We start from the raw sequence: 17,842 nt of genomic DNA, 5'->3' as shown, positions 1-17,842 counted from the left end.
ATCAAAACTGGTAAAGGTGCAGCTTGTTTTAATGACTTTGCATACTGCAGGGTAGTTTGAGAATTTACTCCAGGTGTAACGAAAGTCTTATTTAAATGTTGATTATATTTCACATCATTAATTAGTCTGTAAAGTAACAAAAGAATTAGATATATGTAGTGGAGTGAAAGTTCATGATTTACCTCTGAATTGTATTGGAGTATAAAGTAACATAAAATGGAAATACTCAAGAAAAGTACAAGTTTCTCAATATTGTACTTAAGTACAGTACTGGAGTAAATGTACTTGTTACTTCCCACCTCTGAGAGTGGATTTGAATGAAAAGCTCTACCAAACTCTGTTCTCCTATAAAAACCTCTTTATATCTCTTTAATCCATTTTAGACTTCGGCAGACAACAGGTGACATTTGTTCCATTTGAAGAGGATTCAGAAGGAAAGGTCTCTCTCAAGAGGGGAAACATTTATCAGTTCCAGCTCCTCCATCAGGACTGTGAGGAATGGTGAGTGGCTAATGTAAACACATTTTTACATGACCATTTTTTAAATATATTTTTATTCAAGCCAAAACAAAAGTGACTTTACAGCTACAACAATAATAGGAACAGGGGATAGACAACATAGAGAACACAACAAATACAATTTAAAAAAAAAAAAAAAAAAGGATACAAAATTGTCAGAGGGGATGTTATCGGCAGGGTGTTTATTAGTCATTCTCCATTCCCTCCTCACTTTGTTAAAACACTACAGGGTCCATATTTGCTGTGGCGTACTTTAACCGCAGCACATTCTTTATTCTTAACAATTGATTTTGACATTTGACTCCTGAAGACACACCCTTAATATTGGTTTATTAACCAGGAGAAATTCCAACATTAAAGACCTGGCCTTTTCATTACTGTGATACAGTTAGCTCATATTCCCGGATTAACTTTAATTTAAATGAGGTAACCCAGAGTAACACTGAAGCTCCCTGTGCTCATGGTGCTAACGGTAAAGTCACCTGACATAACATACAATGCATATTCTTAGTGATCGTACAATACTTCACAATAAACAAGTTTAAGACGGTAACAATAATCTTCCTCTGCAGGTCGTTGGAGTTGCATGTTTTGGCCTCAGACCAGTGGTTCTCCGATGGTGTGGCGTACCCGAGGCTGCCCTGGCTGTCCTCAGATCTGCTGCCCAAACTGGTGCGCTGGGCCACCGAGTGCAAGAGCAGCGAGTTCAGGAGCACCCTGTCCCTGCTGCCGGTGGAGAAGTACAGCGTCATGTACCAGACGCTGAAGGAGAAGTACAAGGCCATGGTCAAGGTAAAGTCTGCCCAGCGACAATAGATCTGTTTATTTCTTGATTTGTAATACTGAATACCAATGTTTTTTTTTAGGTTTGGCCTGAGGTTACAGATCCTGAGAAGTTTGTCTATGAGGACGTTGCCATTGCTACATATCTCCTCGTGAGTTCAAACCTGGTTTTGAATATTGTTTTATAACGATCGATTTGAGAGTTATTTTGCAACATACCTAATATGTCTTTTCATATTTATTTTAACCTGTATGACCACTGCGAAGTATACAAACACATCCATTCTGTACATATATGTTAAGGTGAAGCTCTTTTTTTGTTTCTGTCACATGTTGTTAGGTCATGAATCCAAGAGAGTCTCAATCAATCTGAGTATGAAAAAAGGCTTAGTAAATTGATTTATGCGTCACACCAGAGGCAGGTGAAAGGGTGTGAGCAGCATCTGCAGGTGATTAAAAGCGTTCATGATCAGACAGTGGTGTTGAATCTCTGTCACTGAACTGCAGGTGCTGTGGGAGGAGGAGCGAGTGGAGAAAGGTCTGACTGAAAAACAGTCCTTTGTGGACCTGGGCTGTGGAAACGGCCTCCTGGTTCACATACTGGCCAACGAAGGGGTAAGCAACGTGCTGGATGAATGTTGGCTGTCTTTGATTTACAGTATGTTACTCCCTGGTTAAAAGCTAACTGAATCTCCTGGAAAAGTAAGAGTAAAACCAAAATGGTGTTATTTAGATAAGTGGTACCTTTTTTTAATAGGCCTAGTTTTTTACTAAATTCCTACACCTAAAACCCACAACAGACTGAACTCAGAAGCACAACCGAGAGCAGTGACCTCCGCAAAGGCCTGATGCCCCTGTCTCTCAATGTTAACTTGTGAAAAATAATGAATGCTTTCGCTCTTGAATGTGTATCTGATGCAACATGTAATTGGTTCCTCTTTGACCCTTCCACAAAGTTTTATGAAAATGTTATGAAAATTGCCAGTAGTGTCTCAATCGTGGCCAAATCTAAAAGTTGAAACAAACATATTATATTTACTATCACATATGATTAAATCAAACAGCAAATAGAAAAACACGACAGTTTTATCTTTTTTTTTTATTAACGTAAACAATTAACCAATTATTCAAAAAGTTTCCGATTGATTGTCTTTAGATCATCTAATCAATTTATTGAAAGAAAACTATTGCATCTCCTGTCTGGACCGACTGCCAGAGCCATGCTACTTTATTGGCACTTCTAATACGATGGATTCACATGAATATAATTGCCTCTTATAACAAGGAAGGAATAAAAAATGTAACTACTAATAAATACAAATAAACTGCTTATTTAAATACTGGAGTTCTTTTTAAATCGTCACCAGCAGCCTAATCAATGACACAGGGCTGGTGAGGCATAGTGAGGGGGATTCGTGTTTCTGAATTCATAACATCCACAGTACCGTGTCGCTTAAACGACCAATCACAAACTAGGACAGGTGTAATTGAATTTGCACGCAGCAATCGGCTGACCGTCATGCCGTCTTGTGTTGCAGCATCCTGGAAAGGGCATCGATGTTCGGAGGAGGAAGATCTGGGATATGTTCGGCCCCCAGACTCTGCTGGAGGTGAGCAAGCTGAGCATGAAGAGGGGGGGCTCATTGTAACTTATTTAGGTTTATTATAACTTCACACAATACAGGGAAGCCATATCACAGGCTGTGTCTGTCTAGCTGGATTCGAAACAGTACAATTGAACTCCATGATAATTTCGTAAACACTGTGTCATGTGATAGCTAATTATGGACCTGGAAGCGAGATTGTTCTTTTTGAATGTACAAATCCAAAGAAAGTAAGGATTACATTTGAGTTGCAGATATAAAATAAGACATCATGAATACATGTATTGGTAAAAAGAGAAAGTCATGTTTAATTTCCATTGTTTTTACATTTTAATAACACTCAAAACACCTTTCTAAAATGTCTGTTTTTGTACCCAAGATTGGCCATTACAAGTTTAATTCATGCAATCCTATTATTTTTTTTAGACAATGTGAAGATGTCCTGCTTTTAGAGGTTTCGTCCTTTTATTGGTTGTATACAGTACAAGTTATTAAACAATATATTTGGGTTAAAAGATGTTGAATGGACAAAAAAATTAATTGATTAATGTATCCAATACTTGCAGATGATTCGAAGCATTTTGCAGAAATCAGCAAGAAAAAACCGTTACCTGTTATTTACCAGTCATAAAACAGGAAAAATGTTCACCCTGACATTTTACCCTGGCAGTGTTACACTTAAAGAAACTACAAAATGAGAAATGGCACTGCTGCACAGGGGTCTAACAGTGAATCAAGACATGTGAACAATCACACATTTGCAGGGTACCCTGTCCCAAAAACACTTCACTCTCCTGTCTGCCTCCTCATTTATTGACATCAAGCTGCTGACTGCTTCCATTTCAGCTCATCTATTATTGACTGATTCTTTGAGAGCGGATGTGCCAGACCAATCTTTTCTGGGCCCCCAGGGGAGCTGTGTGCAGTCCCAAACCTTTATTTGAAGGCTCTCTCTGAACCTCACAGGTTTCAGTGCTGCTACTAGAGATGTCCCGATCCGATCACGTGATCAGGGATCGGAGCCGATCACGTGATTTTCAAAAGAGTGGAATCGGGAGAAAAAAATCGGGGATCGGGATTTTTGAATTTTTTATTAAATATTTGTATTATTTTATTTAATGTTACAAAACAAAAATGACCATGTTCACATCTTAAGTTCATCCTGAGGCCTTAGTTTTGGTTTAAAATTACACAACATCATGTATGTGTTGCTTCTTTTGGGCTTGTTTTCATAGACCTGGTTGCTTATTTCTGTTAAATCTGGCAACAGAGTGGGCAGGGCGCAGTTTCTAATAGTAGCAGTAAGCTAACGAGAGGCTACGTTCAGCTGGTGACTCGGGAGTCGGGACAGAGAAAATGTCAGGAGTTTGGAAGTATTATAAAATTGAAAGCGAAGGCAGTGTAACAGCCAGATGCAATGTTTGCAAGGCGGAGGTTCCGCGTGGTGGAAAGAACAGTCTACGTTCAACACGACCAATCTAATACGCCATCTGAGAAACAAATACCAACAACAACACAACGAGTACACAGCGGCCACTCAGGTAAGGGCACTGAAATAACCGACACTTTCAGAGACTTTTAAAAGGAAAGAGAACCTGCCCCAGAACAGTGAAAAGGCCAAAAAGATAACAGCCAAGATAGCTGAATTCATCGCGTTGGATGACCAGCCGTTATCTGTTACCTTTTTTTTCTCTTAATGCATTGCATAAAGATCCGATCGGGAAAAATCGGTATCAAATGATCGGAATCGGATCAGGAGCAAAAAAAGGTGATCGGGACATCACTAGCTACTACGCTTCAAAATGTGGGATGTTGGTGCGATATACCATGTTTTTACATAGATTATTAGCTTGGTTTGCTGGAATTGTGTTATTTTGATCATCCAAAAGTCATTATTTTGCCAAGAAAGCAATTGAATCCAATCAACCAACCAAGCCCAAGTTTAAATCAGCTTTCATACATTTCACACTGATATATAAAAAGTTTGAGATAAGACTTTTCCTTTAAATACAAATTCAGAATGAAATCACACCAGCTTGCATCTTCCCCGCTTTAAGGATCTCTTGTGCTTTCTGGGTCTTTTCTATTTTAGGAAAAGGCAATTACTCCCAGCGAGAGCTTCTTATTCCCGGATACGGACTGGCTGATTGGGAACCATTCGGACGAACTCACACCCTGGATCCCCGTTATAGCTGCCAGGCGAGTCATCAGCAGACACAATCTCACTCAGCAGCTGAAGGGCCAGCTGATCTCCCCAATTTGGAATAACATTATGGGCAGAGAGAGGATGTGTGAATGTGTGTGTGTGTGTGTGTGTGTGTGTTAGTCAGTACAAAAGTTAGTGTGTTTTAAAGCGTCCACCTGGTGGCGATGTTGAGCCTCAATCTGAGAAATCTACTTCAAAGTGAAACAGAGGATAATCTCTAGGAATGGATTGTTGTTTCCTTTCTGTTGAAAAGACAAACAATGTGTAATTCTTATTTTCGAGGGCACATGGTATGATTATATTCCTTTTCTCTCTCTTCAGATCATCTTATTCCTGTCGGTACTTCGTCCTCCCGTGCTGCTTCTTCGACTTCTTTGCAAAATACCAGAGACGGCATTGTAAGAAGTCTCAGTATAAAGAATACATCGACTTCATCACGGAGGTCAGCGTAGTCAGTGGCTTCAACACGGAAGAGGACTGCCTGAGAATACCTTCCACCAAACGGGTAGGCTCACAGAGTTGGGACTAAACACCAATGCTTATGTTGTTGACTTCATATATTTAATATAAGACTTCTCTTATTCTAAATATTTGTCATATTGTGGGATAAACATGTTTTTTTCCTTTTTGTTATATACTCAAAAACAAGTTAAAAAGTCCTATGGTCCTGAATGGTTCATATCAACACACAAAGCTCCACTTATCCTGGGTCACGCAGCAAAACCTCTACATCCTTCACTTCCCACAATGCAACTTGATGGTGTCATTGGACCATTCTTGATAAATACCAATGTCTTTCAAACTCTGGTTTTTATCACAGTCTTTGGTTTTATGAGCAATGCATTATATTCCCAATGAAATAACCCTTATGTGTAAAGCTGGTACCAGTGTGGTGGTCTGCCTAAATAACAAAACAGATGGAAACATGACTAAAGTATCACTTGTGCCATTCATTTTACCTAGAATATTTTCAGGAAAATACCAAAATAATAGCAAAGATGGGTTTAACCTGTTGATATACAGACAACACTTTCACAGTCTTATCAGTAGAAGTGTTTCAAATGACTAAATAGTGAATCAGTTGGTGGTATAAAGTTAATGTTGGTTTCTTGATTAGCTAGTGCACATTAACTTCATATGACTATGAAGTCGTAGGTGTTACTCATCTCTTTTTGCTCTGATTTTAATCTTTCTCCACTGGGAATGTCTAATAAAGTAGATAACATTTCCATATTTCTTTCTAATAAAAGAGGTTATTAGAATTCTCTGTAAAATTATCATAAAGTGTATTACTGTTCCTCAAACAGGCACAGCTGTACATCCCTGCCTTTCCTCCAACTGATCCTCAATTAGTGCTTCAGACAGAAATAAATCAGGCCTTTTATCGTTCCCAAAGGGACGTTTCCTTCACAGCTGGCCATTAATGGCTTCAATACACACACACACGTAATGAACACAAGCAAGTGTTTCAGGGCTGTTAAGTACAGTCAAAATATGCTTGTTTGAAAGAGGGAAAGCTTCCCCAACATCAGTACATATATTTAAAATGATTTGCGTGGGCATAATTCAGTTTTCTGTCCATAATAACACCTATATTTAGGACTCGTATTCTTAATTTCAAAGTGTTTTTTGTACACCTTGGACACTCGGCGGCACCCATGGGACTCAAACCCTGACATTTAGCTTATGTTTCCACAGGTGTGTCTGGTGGGAAAGTCAAGAAACTACCAGATATCTCACGAGGCCGAGGCAGAGGAGCGAAGAGCTCATTACATACAGAGCCGCCAGAAAGCCCCTGGGGCCACAGTTCAAAGGTCAGACATCAGAAGTGACGGGAACTGTTGCCATGGAGAGGGAGACCTTGACAGGACCCCTGACAGCAGCTGGGGAGTTGGTTTCCAGCCCAGAGACAAGGTGGAAACGGTTCGAAACTGTGCTGCTCTCCCGCGGGACTTGGTCAACGGTGTGGTCCTGCAGGTTGCTAATGTAATCCTGGGAATGACTGAAGAGGATGGCGGAGGGTCCTCCAGTGACTGGAATCGAGGAGGTAAACCACAACACCCACATAACACTCCAAAAATCAGTCTCCCTGGGCATGAGCTGCTACAGAAGCGATGAACAGGCTCAAATTAAATCCAGAGTAGAACACATTATCAGAGAATCTCACTGATCCAGTCATGTTATTGTGCACTTTGGGAGTTTCTGCATTCATTACTTCTGTTGCCGAGCAGCTATAAATATCTCCTACAAAGGGAGAGATTAGTATCTACTGAAGCAGGGAAGTTGAGGAGATAAGGGCCAAAGTTTCCAGGCTGGTTGGCAAACGTTACAGATACTAAGGCTGTGATAGGACTTTTTATTATTATTAAGTCACCTTAAAGAACCACTGCTTTGAAACCAACACAATACTAAAACATTGCAGGTGCTAGCTACACTCTATGGATCTACAGACACAATGTTTTAGTTTAAGCTTTGTCCTACATTTTAACTGGTGTGTCTATCAAATCATTATCATTGTTTACATCTCTTTTGCTAGGTGTCTGTTTTTCAATTGAATACATTGTGTGATTTTAAAGGCTGCTATGGCATGAATTCAACTAGATTCAAAATCTGAGATAGTTGCTTCTGGCTAAGCTAGTTATGTTAGCTTTAGCAGGAGTTGGCCTGTTGTTGTTTTTTTTCCTTCAGGCTTTAGGTTTAGCTGATTCATTTAACTATGTGGAACTAGTATTTTTACACTGTTAACAATAGGTCAGTAGGCTACATGAAAAAGGTTACATTTTTATAAACAGATGGTCAATATTCAATAAGTTAATTTAGTTTTAGCTTTGGCTAACGCTAGCAATAGCATTCATACCATTAGCTAAGTTTTGTAGCAATCTATAAAACCTCTACATTTGTATACATTTGTGTGGCATATTATTTGTATATGGTATAACAGATCTCAAAACATAGTTCAGGTATTAAATGGGTAGTTAAACATTTTATACATTCATATAATTCTAAAGCCAACAGCTTGTTATCTTAGCCTAGCACAAGGAATACAAACGGGGAAGCAGCAAAAGTGAAAGGGTATGTTCCAAAACAACACAAAATAATCTCTTCTCACATTCCTCAGTAGCCTACTACCTTAAAATATATTTTCATGTATTCTATCCCTGTCCCCCTCTTGGCATCATCCGGAAAGGCTTTCATGACACACAGTGACGCCACTTTGAACTCCGTAGCTATCTCTCTGCCAGCCGCACTTCCTTCACTGCGTGCTACAGAGAGTGCCACATACGCACGCCGCATCACACACACATATGCACTGCCCACGCATCACCTTTGTCAACGCCTCCGCACCACTGCTGCCACACACACACACATCCCATATGAAAGAGATAAGGACATAAGGACTACTATGATTAAAAACTGAAAAATTATATGTCGTGATGTCAGTGCTGCATTTAGTTGTAGAAAATATGAGGGAGAGCAAATGAAGGGAGTCAGTAACCCTGCATAGAGATGACTTGATGAATAATGCACCAGCATCTATGATTTATGCATGAGAATGCATTTGTATTGAGGTATTCCTACCAGTTATCTGAAGGAACAAAGGGTAAATTCAGGGTGAACCAGCCTATATTGGAAAGATCCACAAGAACCTCAGTCATCGAAAGGCATCTGAGATTCAATTCTCTCCATTTGAAATGGCCTCTTCAAAGACTGTGAGGATTTTTGATGTTTTAATCTACTAATTTTTAATATTGGAATGATTACTTCTGTAGATCTTTGGTTAAATAGCTTCCTCGCTTTAGTGTAAGCCCAAATGTTGTCAAACACAAACAGTCATTTAACATTTAAATAACAATAATTAAGGGGAAAGAAAGGTAAATTTCTGAATGTGGGTGTAAAATACTGCTATCTAGGGCTAGGGTTTTTATATTCATAGCAATTGAGTATTAAAAAGTGATTGTTTGGCTTGTGTATTACAATTTGTACAAGTATCTTATGATCAAAATCATGAGAAACTATGTTTTACTGAAGGAAATGTCATTATGTGAAGCCAATACACAAGCCTTGCTGCTGCTACTTCGCTTCATATTTGTGCAATGAGGTTTAAATACTGTATAGTCGTTATTGCGTGAAAGTTGCAAACGTGTGATGCTGCTACTTCAGCTTTAAGTGGATTTACTAATTCATGCATGCTTTACTGCTGACCGGACTCAGGTAGTTATGTAAGCTGCTCAGAATGAAAGTCAGTGTATAGCTCTCGATCTAACTTGTACTCTTTACTCAATGCAATATTTTATCATTTCAAAAGACATGTACAGTAAGCCAAAAGTTCACATGGTGTCTCATGATGATGTTCCTTGTATAGTTTGCACATATATTATATACATGTTCAAAACATAGCCTGCATTAAAGAGAGAGTGGGTACAGTATTATAACGGACGGGTGCATTCAATTCTTTCAAATTTATTCCCACAATCCTTCAGAAGACCCAGCTGTTATTCTTTGCACAATCATCATCATCCTCCCTCCCTGATTATCTCTGCTTGGAAGTGATTCATTTGTTCGTGTGTGTGTATCTGTTTATGACTAATCTTGCATAGACTACTACTCGACCCATGAGCCTAATATCAGCTGTGCTAATGTATGACTGTGTTCAAGGACCTCTTATGGTTTCACAATTAAAAAAAGAAATTATTTGATGGACTGTAGTGTATACAGTCATTGACAACTAACCCCTTGGTGATCAACAACTGCTTCAGTAGCAAAAGGCCTTTCCAGCGTACGGGGAAGTTAAAAGCAAGCCTTGACTTGTATGTTGCAGGCCACACTTGGGCCTTTTTTGGGCTCAAAAACTGTAATCAGTAGGTCTAATTTTGACCCGGAGCATCTGCAGATTAATTTTATACTCGATATGTGTATTTCAGGGCCATTCATTTAGAGGCAATTGATTGGGATTATTTACGATACAGTTCATTTTTTATTTTGGTTATAATATATCTTAATATGATGAGTACATGTGTTCTCTCAATTTTTACACAATTGTATTTTATAATAAAAAAATAAAAGATAGTTCTGTTCCTTTTATCTCCTAACTTGAACCCTTTTGATAACTCAGATTTTCGGGTAAAGCTAATGCTATTTTTGATAACAGATTTCTCTTTCATTTTTTACTCCATCCAGCCTGATTCTGAATTGGCATGAGCAGCAAAAACACAAAAAGCAAACAATCACCGGCCATCTCTGCACAAGGGACATTTAGCCTTAAAAATGTACTGTACATCAAGCCGATCAATTAATAATCATCTCCTTTGGTCTTAGCCAAGCACAGTCTTCTCTGTCAATACTGCCCCTCTCCCATTAATCCGCATTAACTTTGTAGGCATTAAAGGGCAGCTCGAAACGTTGTATTGATATTATATTAAGGCCTTGAGCTCCCTAGAGTCTGGGCTATAGGACGGCAGTCTGCCCAGATTCACAATCAGCACTTGACTGCTTTTGGCCGTTCCGAGTGTCTGTGAATGTGGGAGTGTGTTGCATATTTTAGGTATTAACTCAGCAATTTCACCAGGATGCATTTGGGTGGAAAATATGTTTCAGAAAACTGAGAACAATCACCATCAAAAATGTCATGTAGAAGTACAAATAAAACTCCATATATTGTCTTTCAAATTGTACATTTATTTATTTGCCAAACTGAAGACTGATCAAAAGCGAAGGAAAAGATATGACACATTGAAATGCTCTCATTCTCAATAATCACTAGGCCAACAGTGCATACCTGAAATGAAGATTGCATTATGGTGTCTGCAGATTTAAGTCAAATATTGTTAGCACGAGTGCGTTTGTGTCCCTCTCCAATATGTCAGAGAAGAAGGAGGCAGACTGTCAATTGTCCAAACTAAAGGTCAACCATGATTGAATTCTCTTCTGGGGGTAAAAGGGCAACTCCAAAAATATAGAAAATCTCATTCCAACGCCCTTTATATGCTTACTACTCGCTAACTTGTAGCATAGGCATTTCAATAACCACCCTTAAAATGAATGTCCCAGTGGGGGGTGACAAAAGTGACTCACGCACTGAAATAGATGTTAGTGGGATGCAGCGGTGAAATGCATGCTGGTTGCTCTGACAGCTTGTTTGAGCAGCTGTAATTGAGCACATTTCACAGGCCTTACTCGCACAGAAAGACAGTGACTGAGGTGTCCTTTTAAAAATGTTCCAACATAGCATCAATCACATTTCACCCTATTAGCATATTCTGTAGCATATTCTCATAGCACTGCCTCTCTTGAAACAACTGGCTCCAGCCAATCGCCTTCATCTGAATCTTGTTTTGAACTCTGTAGTGGTGGGATAAAAATGATTTCTGTGCATGCCTGAGGCAGCTTGTTAATATATTGATGATTGTGACATCGATAGACCTCCTCCCGCTCCTTTGTCACTCGTGTTTGCTCTTATCTATCTCTTTCTCCCCCTCCTCAGGAAGCCTCTCTGTGAACGAGGCGGCTGGGCTGATGAAGCAGGAAACCCTGCAGCTCCTGAAGAAGGAGTGTGGAGGCCTCCAGACACTGCTGAAGAACAACCACCAAGTCTTCAGAGGTAGTTGGACCATTCGCTTTATATACATTCTCTTAGCTATCATACAATAGAGGAAATTGTGTGTTTTTCCCTAAAGGGCAACATATTAGGACTACAAGTGTTTGGACACATGGATTTTAACAATCAGAATAAAATATGGCTGGCCAATATATCAATATTTTGATACTAGATTTCTATATCATTATTTGGCATATTGTCCTTTCCCTGTTTTTGAAAGGCTATAATACGTTGATGTGATTTTCTAATTTTCACAATATGTCTTTATCAACCAATTCAATATCGAAATTACTGATGGTTATTTATTTGTAAAAAATCTTATTGTGTCTACATTTTTATGAAATATTAATATCAGGTATTTGGTCTTACATGTGTCTCTCTATCGCATAAGTCCTACGATATAGATATTTTTAAAGAGGTCCTATTATGCTTTTTGGGGTTTTCCCTTTCCTGTAGTTTCTAATATAGGTTTTTGTGCATGTCAATGGTCTGCAAAGGCTTAAAAGATGTCATAGTAGAGGCACACAATACTGATATGAGCCTGAAAAATGACAATATTTATTCTTTGGTGAAATCCAATAGTACATTTTCCTCATTCCCTCAATATTTTTAATTTCCCTGTCATCTCTAAGGTCTCCCACTTTCCCCCGTACAAGTCAGATATCTTCCAACACAATAACTCAGATCTTTGCTGATGATTCAACCAGGTGTCGTCTCTGATACGCAGTAAATATTATGAGTTCTGGATCCTTAAAATAACTCAGGCAAAAAGATTTATTTGTAGTTTTTGGAAGGAGCACTTCATTCTGGAGAGGCTTTAAATCTCGTTATTCCTTCTCTTTCAGTGGAAGGAGGGCGGGTGTATATAAGAGACTGGCGGGACAGGAAGCCCTCCAGGGCGGATACAAAAAGAAAGCCCCTCGCCCCCGGGGCCCTGAAAACTCGCGCCTGCTGGTTCTACGACCACCACCCTCAGCGCTGCCCCCTGCAGGCCGAACTCTGTGCCTTCGCCCACGGACCTGATGAGCTGCGACCCTCGACCAAACCTCTGAAGAAGATGAGACACAATGCCTTTATTTGAACTTGAGGAACTTTCCAAATGAACACTATGTGTATCTCTGCCCATAGAACTTCCTGAATAGGACTCCACTCCCAGCCCTGAAGCCACAAAGAGGAAGAAGTTCAGATCCAAGCAACATTACGTCATTTCTGGGAAAGTTTTACAATATTCTCTCCCTCTGAGCCAGATGCAGCTTTAGCTTTCACTGTTATAGCTCGCTGACATCTCTAATTTCAAATTATCCTTTTAGTTTGATTTATTCAAGGAATAGATTTTTGTAAAGCTCAATTGTACACTGAATATCGCTTAAAGTGTATTTCAAACTACATTTTTCCTTTTTTATTTTAAGATAATGAAGTCCTTTATAGACTTTTCTTTTGCTGACCACTTTTCAACTTTCACTGCATAAAAAACTCTAAAAGCTGTTATATATTTCTTTGAAGGCTGTTAATTCACCTCAAACAGGTACTTTGAGGTTAACAGGCAGGGCGGTGGATAAAGAACGGACGGCGTTTGAACAAAGTAAATGTTAGTGGCATGAATTATTTGTTGGCAGGAGTTGAGGGGTGAGCTACGTGTCGTCCCCTCTGGACGGGCGCTCACTGCTGTGTCTCTAACAGCTGCCTTCACCCCGTGGCTCAAATGTCAAAAACAGTAAGGCCCACCCAGGGACTGCAGCATGGTGATGGGAAGTATGTCCTCTGGGTTTGTTTATTAATGTCCGTGCCATCAATCTCAAACTATTGATGCAATAAGGACAGACTATTTAGATCAATCACATTCAGATGAAGAATTGAAATTGACATTAAGATGTGGAAAATGCTGTCAGGATATTTTTTTAAGTCAGCAAGCTGTGTGCAGTATTCCCTCATAAAAGCTTCACACGAAAGGTATGTAAGACATTTTCTTAGTTTTTATGGTATTTTATGGAAGCCTTTTTCTGCCAGGTAAAGAAAACAGATACCCAAATGTGTATGCATGTGAGGCTGGCCAGTTGGATCTTTCTGTGGATGTATAGAGAGGTGAAGTCCCTGCCTTTCTGGGGGACCTCCATGGGAACTTATTTCGGAAAAAGTATGTATTGAAGTCAATGTAGAGAGAAAGATTATCTTTCGATCCCGTTTGAATTGTGCCACAAATTACACATGTCAATTTAAAAGATAATTTTGCAAGTCAAAAAAATAAAAATGTGTTGTAAAACTGTGAAGTAACACTTTTTTTTGTGTGAAACCGCTCAATGGACTACATCTCCCATCTCGCACCACACACCAAGACGGCCGTCACGTTGGCACATTTCACTTCTCTCTTCAAGAATGAGGCTAAAAGTATTAAAAGAGGTGAAAATTACTACAAGTCTAGGCCTGTTGCTCTCCCTGAGATTTCTCCCATTTTTTCCCTTTAAACTGTGGGTTTTTCTCTGGAAGTCTTTCCTTGTACGATGTGAGAGTCTTAAGGACAGAGGGTGTCGTATTGTCATACTGATATTCTGTACAAACGGTGAAGTCCACTGAGACATAACATCCATACTGTGGTTGACATGGAGATCCTTGGTAACATACTATGAAACTGGATGCCCCCGTATCCTCTGCAGCTCAATGGCTGTGTCACTGGGCATTGATGAAGACATACATGTGTTTAGTCTGACCACAGGTTCGACACATGGAGAAAAGGCCTAAAGCTGTAATTGTTTTCTGAACAATTGGCCGTTGATGGAAGGCCATTGAGATTTAAGTGATGCGATAGATTAAACTGATTGTGGTTGTGTTTTGACAAGTAGTACTCAGTCGTAATGTTCACTAGTGTGGGTTTTAATGACTTACTTAAATAATTTCACCATCTCCTGCCCTTCCCCCTTGTGTCATTAGAAATTCATCCTTGAAAATATTCCTGCAGCTCGCGGTCTGAAAAGATTTGCCGATGCAATCGACCTGCTGCCCTACATTTAACTACAGAGGATTGAGACATGGAGGCGTTCATCTGCCAGATCCCCAACTCCACACACATTTACAGCCATTCTTGCTATGACTTTTTGAACCCAGTTTAATAAGCCATCATTATGTCTCCGTGTCTGCCTTGCACCAATGCCTAGAGACCAGAGGAATCTGCCCTCACGTAAACACTGAATAGGAGGTCGGCTGCTCCTCACCCACCCAAAGAATGCATTTTAGTGCCAAAAACAAAAACTGCTGCAATAAAAAAAACAGTTTTCTCTGCATACACGTACCTTATAATTAAACTGTCATGTCAAGTCTGAGCTGTTCTGGTCCTATATTCTAAAAAATGAATGTAATTTAAATATATTTGAAATAAATGATAATCTGCAAATGCTTATTTTTTCCAAACTTTTCCCCAATCTTTGCTTTTTTCTTGTCAGATAAAGGGAAGTCACTCCGGTCAAACTGCTCACAACTTGTACATTTCAATACTGGGATGGGGGATTATGAGTATGGGCTGAAAGGCAACAGGCTAAGAAGGGTGAGAACCAGTAACATATTTATATGGGAGAGATCAATAGCCGCACATATCAATATGAACTCCTGTTTGTGCAGTATTGGTTTCTACATAATAGGATTGTGTTGCCTTTTCAGTGGTGGACTATGTAAACAAAACATTTTCCTTGACCTTCCAAAGTGGATCTTTCTTACACAACGTCTGATAATAAACCGTATTCAGTTTATATTCCAAATGGTACTTCTCATGTTTGAGAAAGTCTTTCAATTCTTCTTGGTTTCTTACCCCTACTCTGTGCTATTCCAAATAATGATTCCCCATCAGCTTTTAAAATGTCCCCCACAATAAATTAAAGATGGTGAAAGGACAGATGAAACACAGAGCAGAAAGACAAAATCCCTCCCAATGCCTGACATCTAGGTCATGGAGAAGTTGATGCATCTCTGTGACTAAACCAACATGTCTTCCTCTGTTTGCCTCATGCTTTATTCAGTGTGCCTCTATAGGGCCTGGTCACGTACAGCAGCCTCTCTGAGCGAAGGGAACGGTGTACCAATGTGACGCTGACAGCTGTCACTTAAATGTATTCTTTTGTTTGACTGTTGCTGCCCTAAAAAAATCTTCTTTCCCTTCTCAGTACACCTCCAGCTTTTCATTTTCACAATGATAACAGGGAAAGATTTATCCACTGTAATATTTGAAGCAATTATTTATTTCAGACATTGGATGATAGATTGTATTAGCTGTTGCTAGCTAATCAAGCTAACGGTTGTTTGAGAACTGTGTCCTGGCGTCTTGTATTTAAAACAGTTGCTATGTTTTACTTTTAATTGTACTTTCCGTGTTAGAGGATCAATCAATGTTTTTTGGCGAAAGTAACTTTGATAGGTTTAGATAATGGAGCAGGAAGGCTGCTAAATAAGTAATCCACGTGTTACACTGTCCCAAAAAGCTACACAGAAGATGTATTTGTTGCAAACGTTGTTTTATACAAATCTAAGATCTAACCAAACCGAACAAATGGCCTGGATATTATGCTAGGTAAATGTCGGTAGTAAACCGGTTAACTAACGTCGATACGTATGCTAACATGGTCAGGTAAACTATGTCTCTAGCATTTTGTTTCATGAAGTGATTTTAGTTTTTATGTTAGAGGTTGGTTCATCTTAACCCTAAAAAACTTCTTATATTCTTAAATTATATTTATAAAATAAGAGGTAGTCTTACCTTTGTTTAGATATGAATAATGGATTAAATGGTCCACTTGTTTAATCAATGTGTTGAAATGACGTTGTCCTACTATGTGTGAATTTATTTACTTTACTTAACATCTGCTCGAGCTATACAATCGGTGAGTCACCTTTTAATTACTGTCAAACATATTCTGTAATAGTGCAATATCTTTTAGCTGGATGATGTTGAAAGTACTATAAGGGTATTGTATTTGATACTCATACAGCAACGGTTTCTAACTTTGTCTTAATTGAACATAAGGAGCTTCTTGCAGGCTTTTCCAAACACATGAAAGTCCACAAACTTAAATCCTCTCCATCTTGATAAGTCAAGTTTGATATTCTCATCCAGGCACTCGATCAATATCTCAAAGCTGACAACCAGATGGTCACACAGATAACACATTTCTAGTCTTTTTTTAATGTAATCACTACCGACTGTGTTATACTCATAGACTGTATATATAGGTTATACTGCACCTGCAGGAGACCTCTTTTTACCCACTTCACCAAATGCAACACCACCTCCCTCGACCTTCTTCATCACTACTCAGACCTCGGTGACACTCTGAAGATAAGGGTGTTAGGCTGGTGCTCCCTAGTGTGAACTGTGTGAGAGAAAAAGGGTCAGATAGGAGTGTGTGCATGTGTGTGTGGGGTCACTGTGTGAGTCACTGTTGTTTGAAGACGTACTTCAAAAAGATGGCGGTGGAGAGAACCAAGCGAGGGCGGTTCTTCTTCTCGACACAGAGCTAGAAATAGACAATACACATGGGCCATTCCTTGGCATTTACACAATTCACACAGTTTAAATATAGGCTAAAGAAGAAAGTTGTCAGATCAATTAAATGTGTATTTACTGATCCATCTCATTTGTTAAATGTTCAGTATGTCACACAAACCCTGTCTTTTTAACACAGATTGATCCACAGCATCAAAATACTTTTGCTTTTTCAAATTGCCACTTCGGAGCCAATCCTCTGAATTAATATTTGATGAGATGTTAATTTAATACGGTGTTCTGCACAAAATGCGATGCCTCTGAAAGTGTGATTCTCTCCCAGGCCTTTCTAGTAAAATGGATATTCTAATCCTCCACTTCCAACCATGGAAATATAGATTTTCTTTATTTGTGCACTTTTAAAATGACCGCCTTGTGAGCAACTGTAGTGTCCAAGGAGCATGAATGTGGAGTGAAGGTGTTTACACATATTTCTAATTCAGATCGAGCTTTTATAAAGATGTTTTTGAGTAAAATGTCACATGTGAAGACAACCAATGAATGGTAAACCAAACCTAACAAAAACTGTTACAAATTAACAGAAATCAGTGGTGAGGGTAAATGCTTTGTGCAAGAAGTGCTGATGCTGTGTTATTGTAACCAAACATTTA

General features: G+C 39.1%; 1 protein-coding gene across 1 annotated transcript in view; it reads left to right on the top strand.

The window, feature by feature from the left end:
- trmt44 (tRNA methyltransferase 44 homolog) overlaps window positions 1-13,978 on the top strand; it is a 14,883-nt gene extending 905 nt beyond the window's left edge. The window contains exons 2-11 of the mRNA XM_079671369.1: window positions 384-501; window positions 1,092-1,311; window positions 1,386-1,454; window positions 1,810-1,917; window positions 2,841-2,912; window positions 4,999-5,105; window positions 5,434-5,617; window positions 6,811-7,159; window positions 11,594-11,710; window positions 12,553-13,978. Of these exons, the coding sequence (XP_079527495.1) occupies window positions 384-501; window positions 1,092-1,311; window positions 1,386-1,454; window positions 1,810-1,917; window positions 2,841-2,912; window positions 4,999-5,105; window positions 5,434-5,617; window positions 6,811-7,159; window positions 11,594-11,710; window positions 12,553-12,788 (1,580 nt within the window). The 3' untranslated portion in view covers window positions 12,789-13,978. The remainder of the gene's footprint in view (window positions 1-383; window positions 502-1,091; window positions 1,312-1,385; window positions 1,455-1,809; window positions 1,918-2,840; window positions 2,913-4,998; window positions 5,106-5,433; window positions 5,618-6,810; window positions 7,160-11,593; window positions 11,711-12,552) is intronic.
- Window positions 13,979-17,842: the final 3,864 nt, after the last annotated feature.

The sequence above is a fragment of the Notothenia rossii genome (assembly GCF_949606895.1).
Source record: "Notothenia rossii genome assembly, chromosome: 3".
Taxonomy (NCBI): Eukaryota; Metazoa; Chordata; class Actinopteri; order Perciformes; family Nototheniidae; genus Notothenia; species Notothenia rossii.
This window is presented reverse-complemented; position numbering and strand designations above follow the sequence as displayed.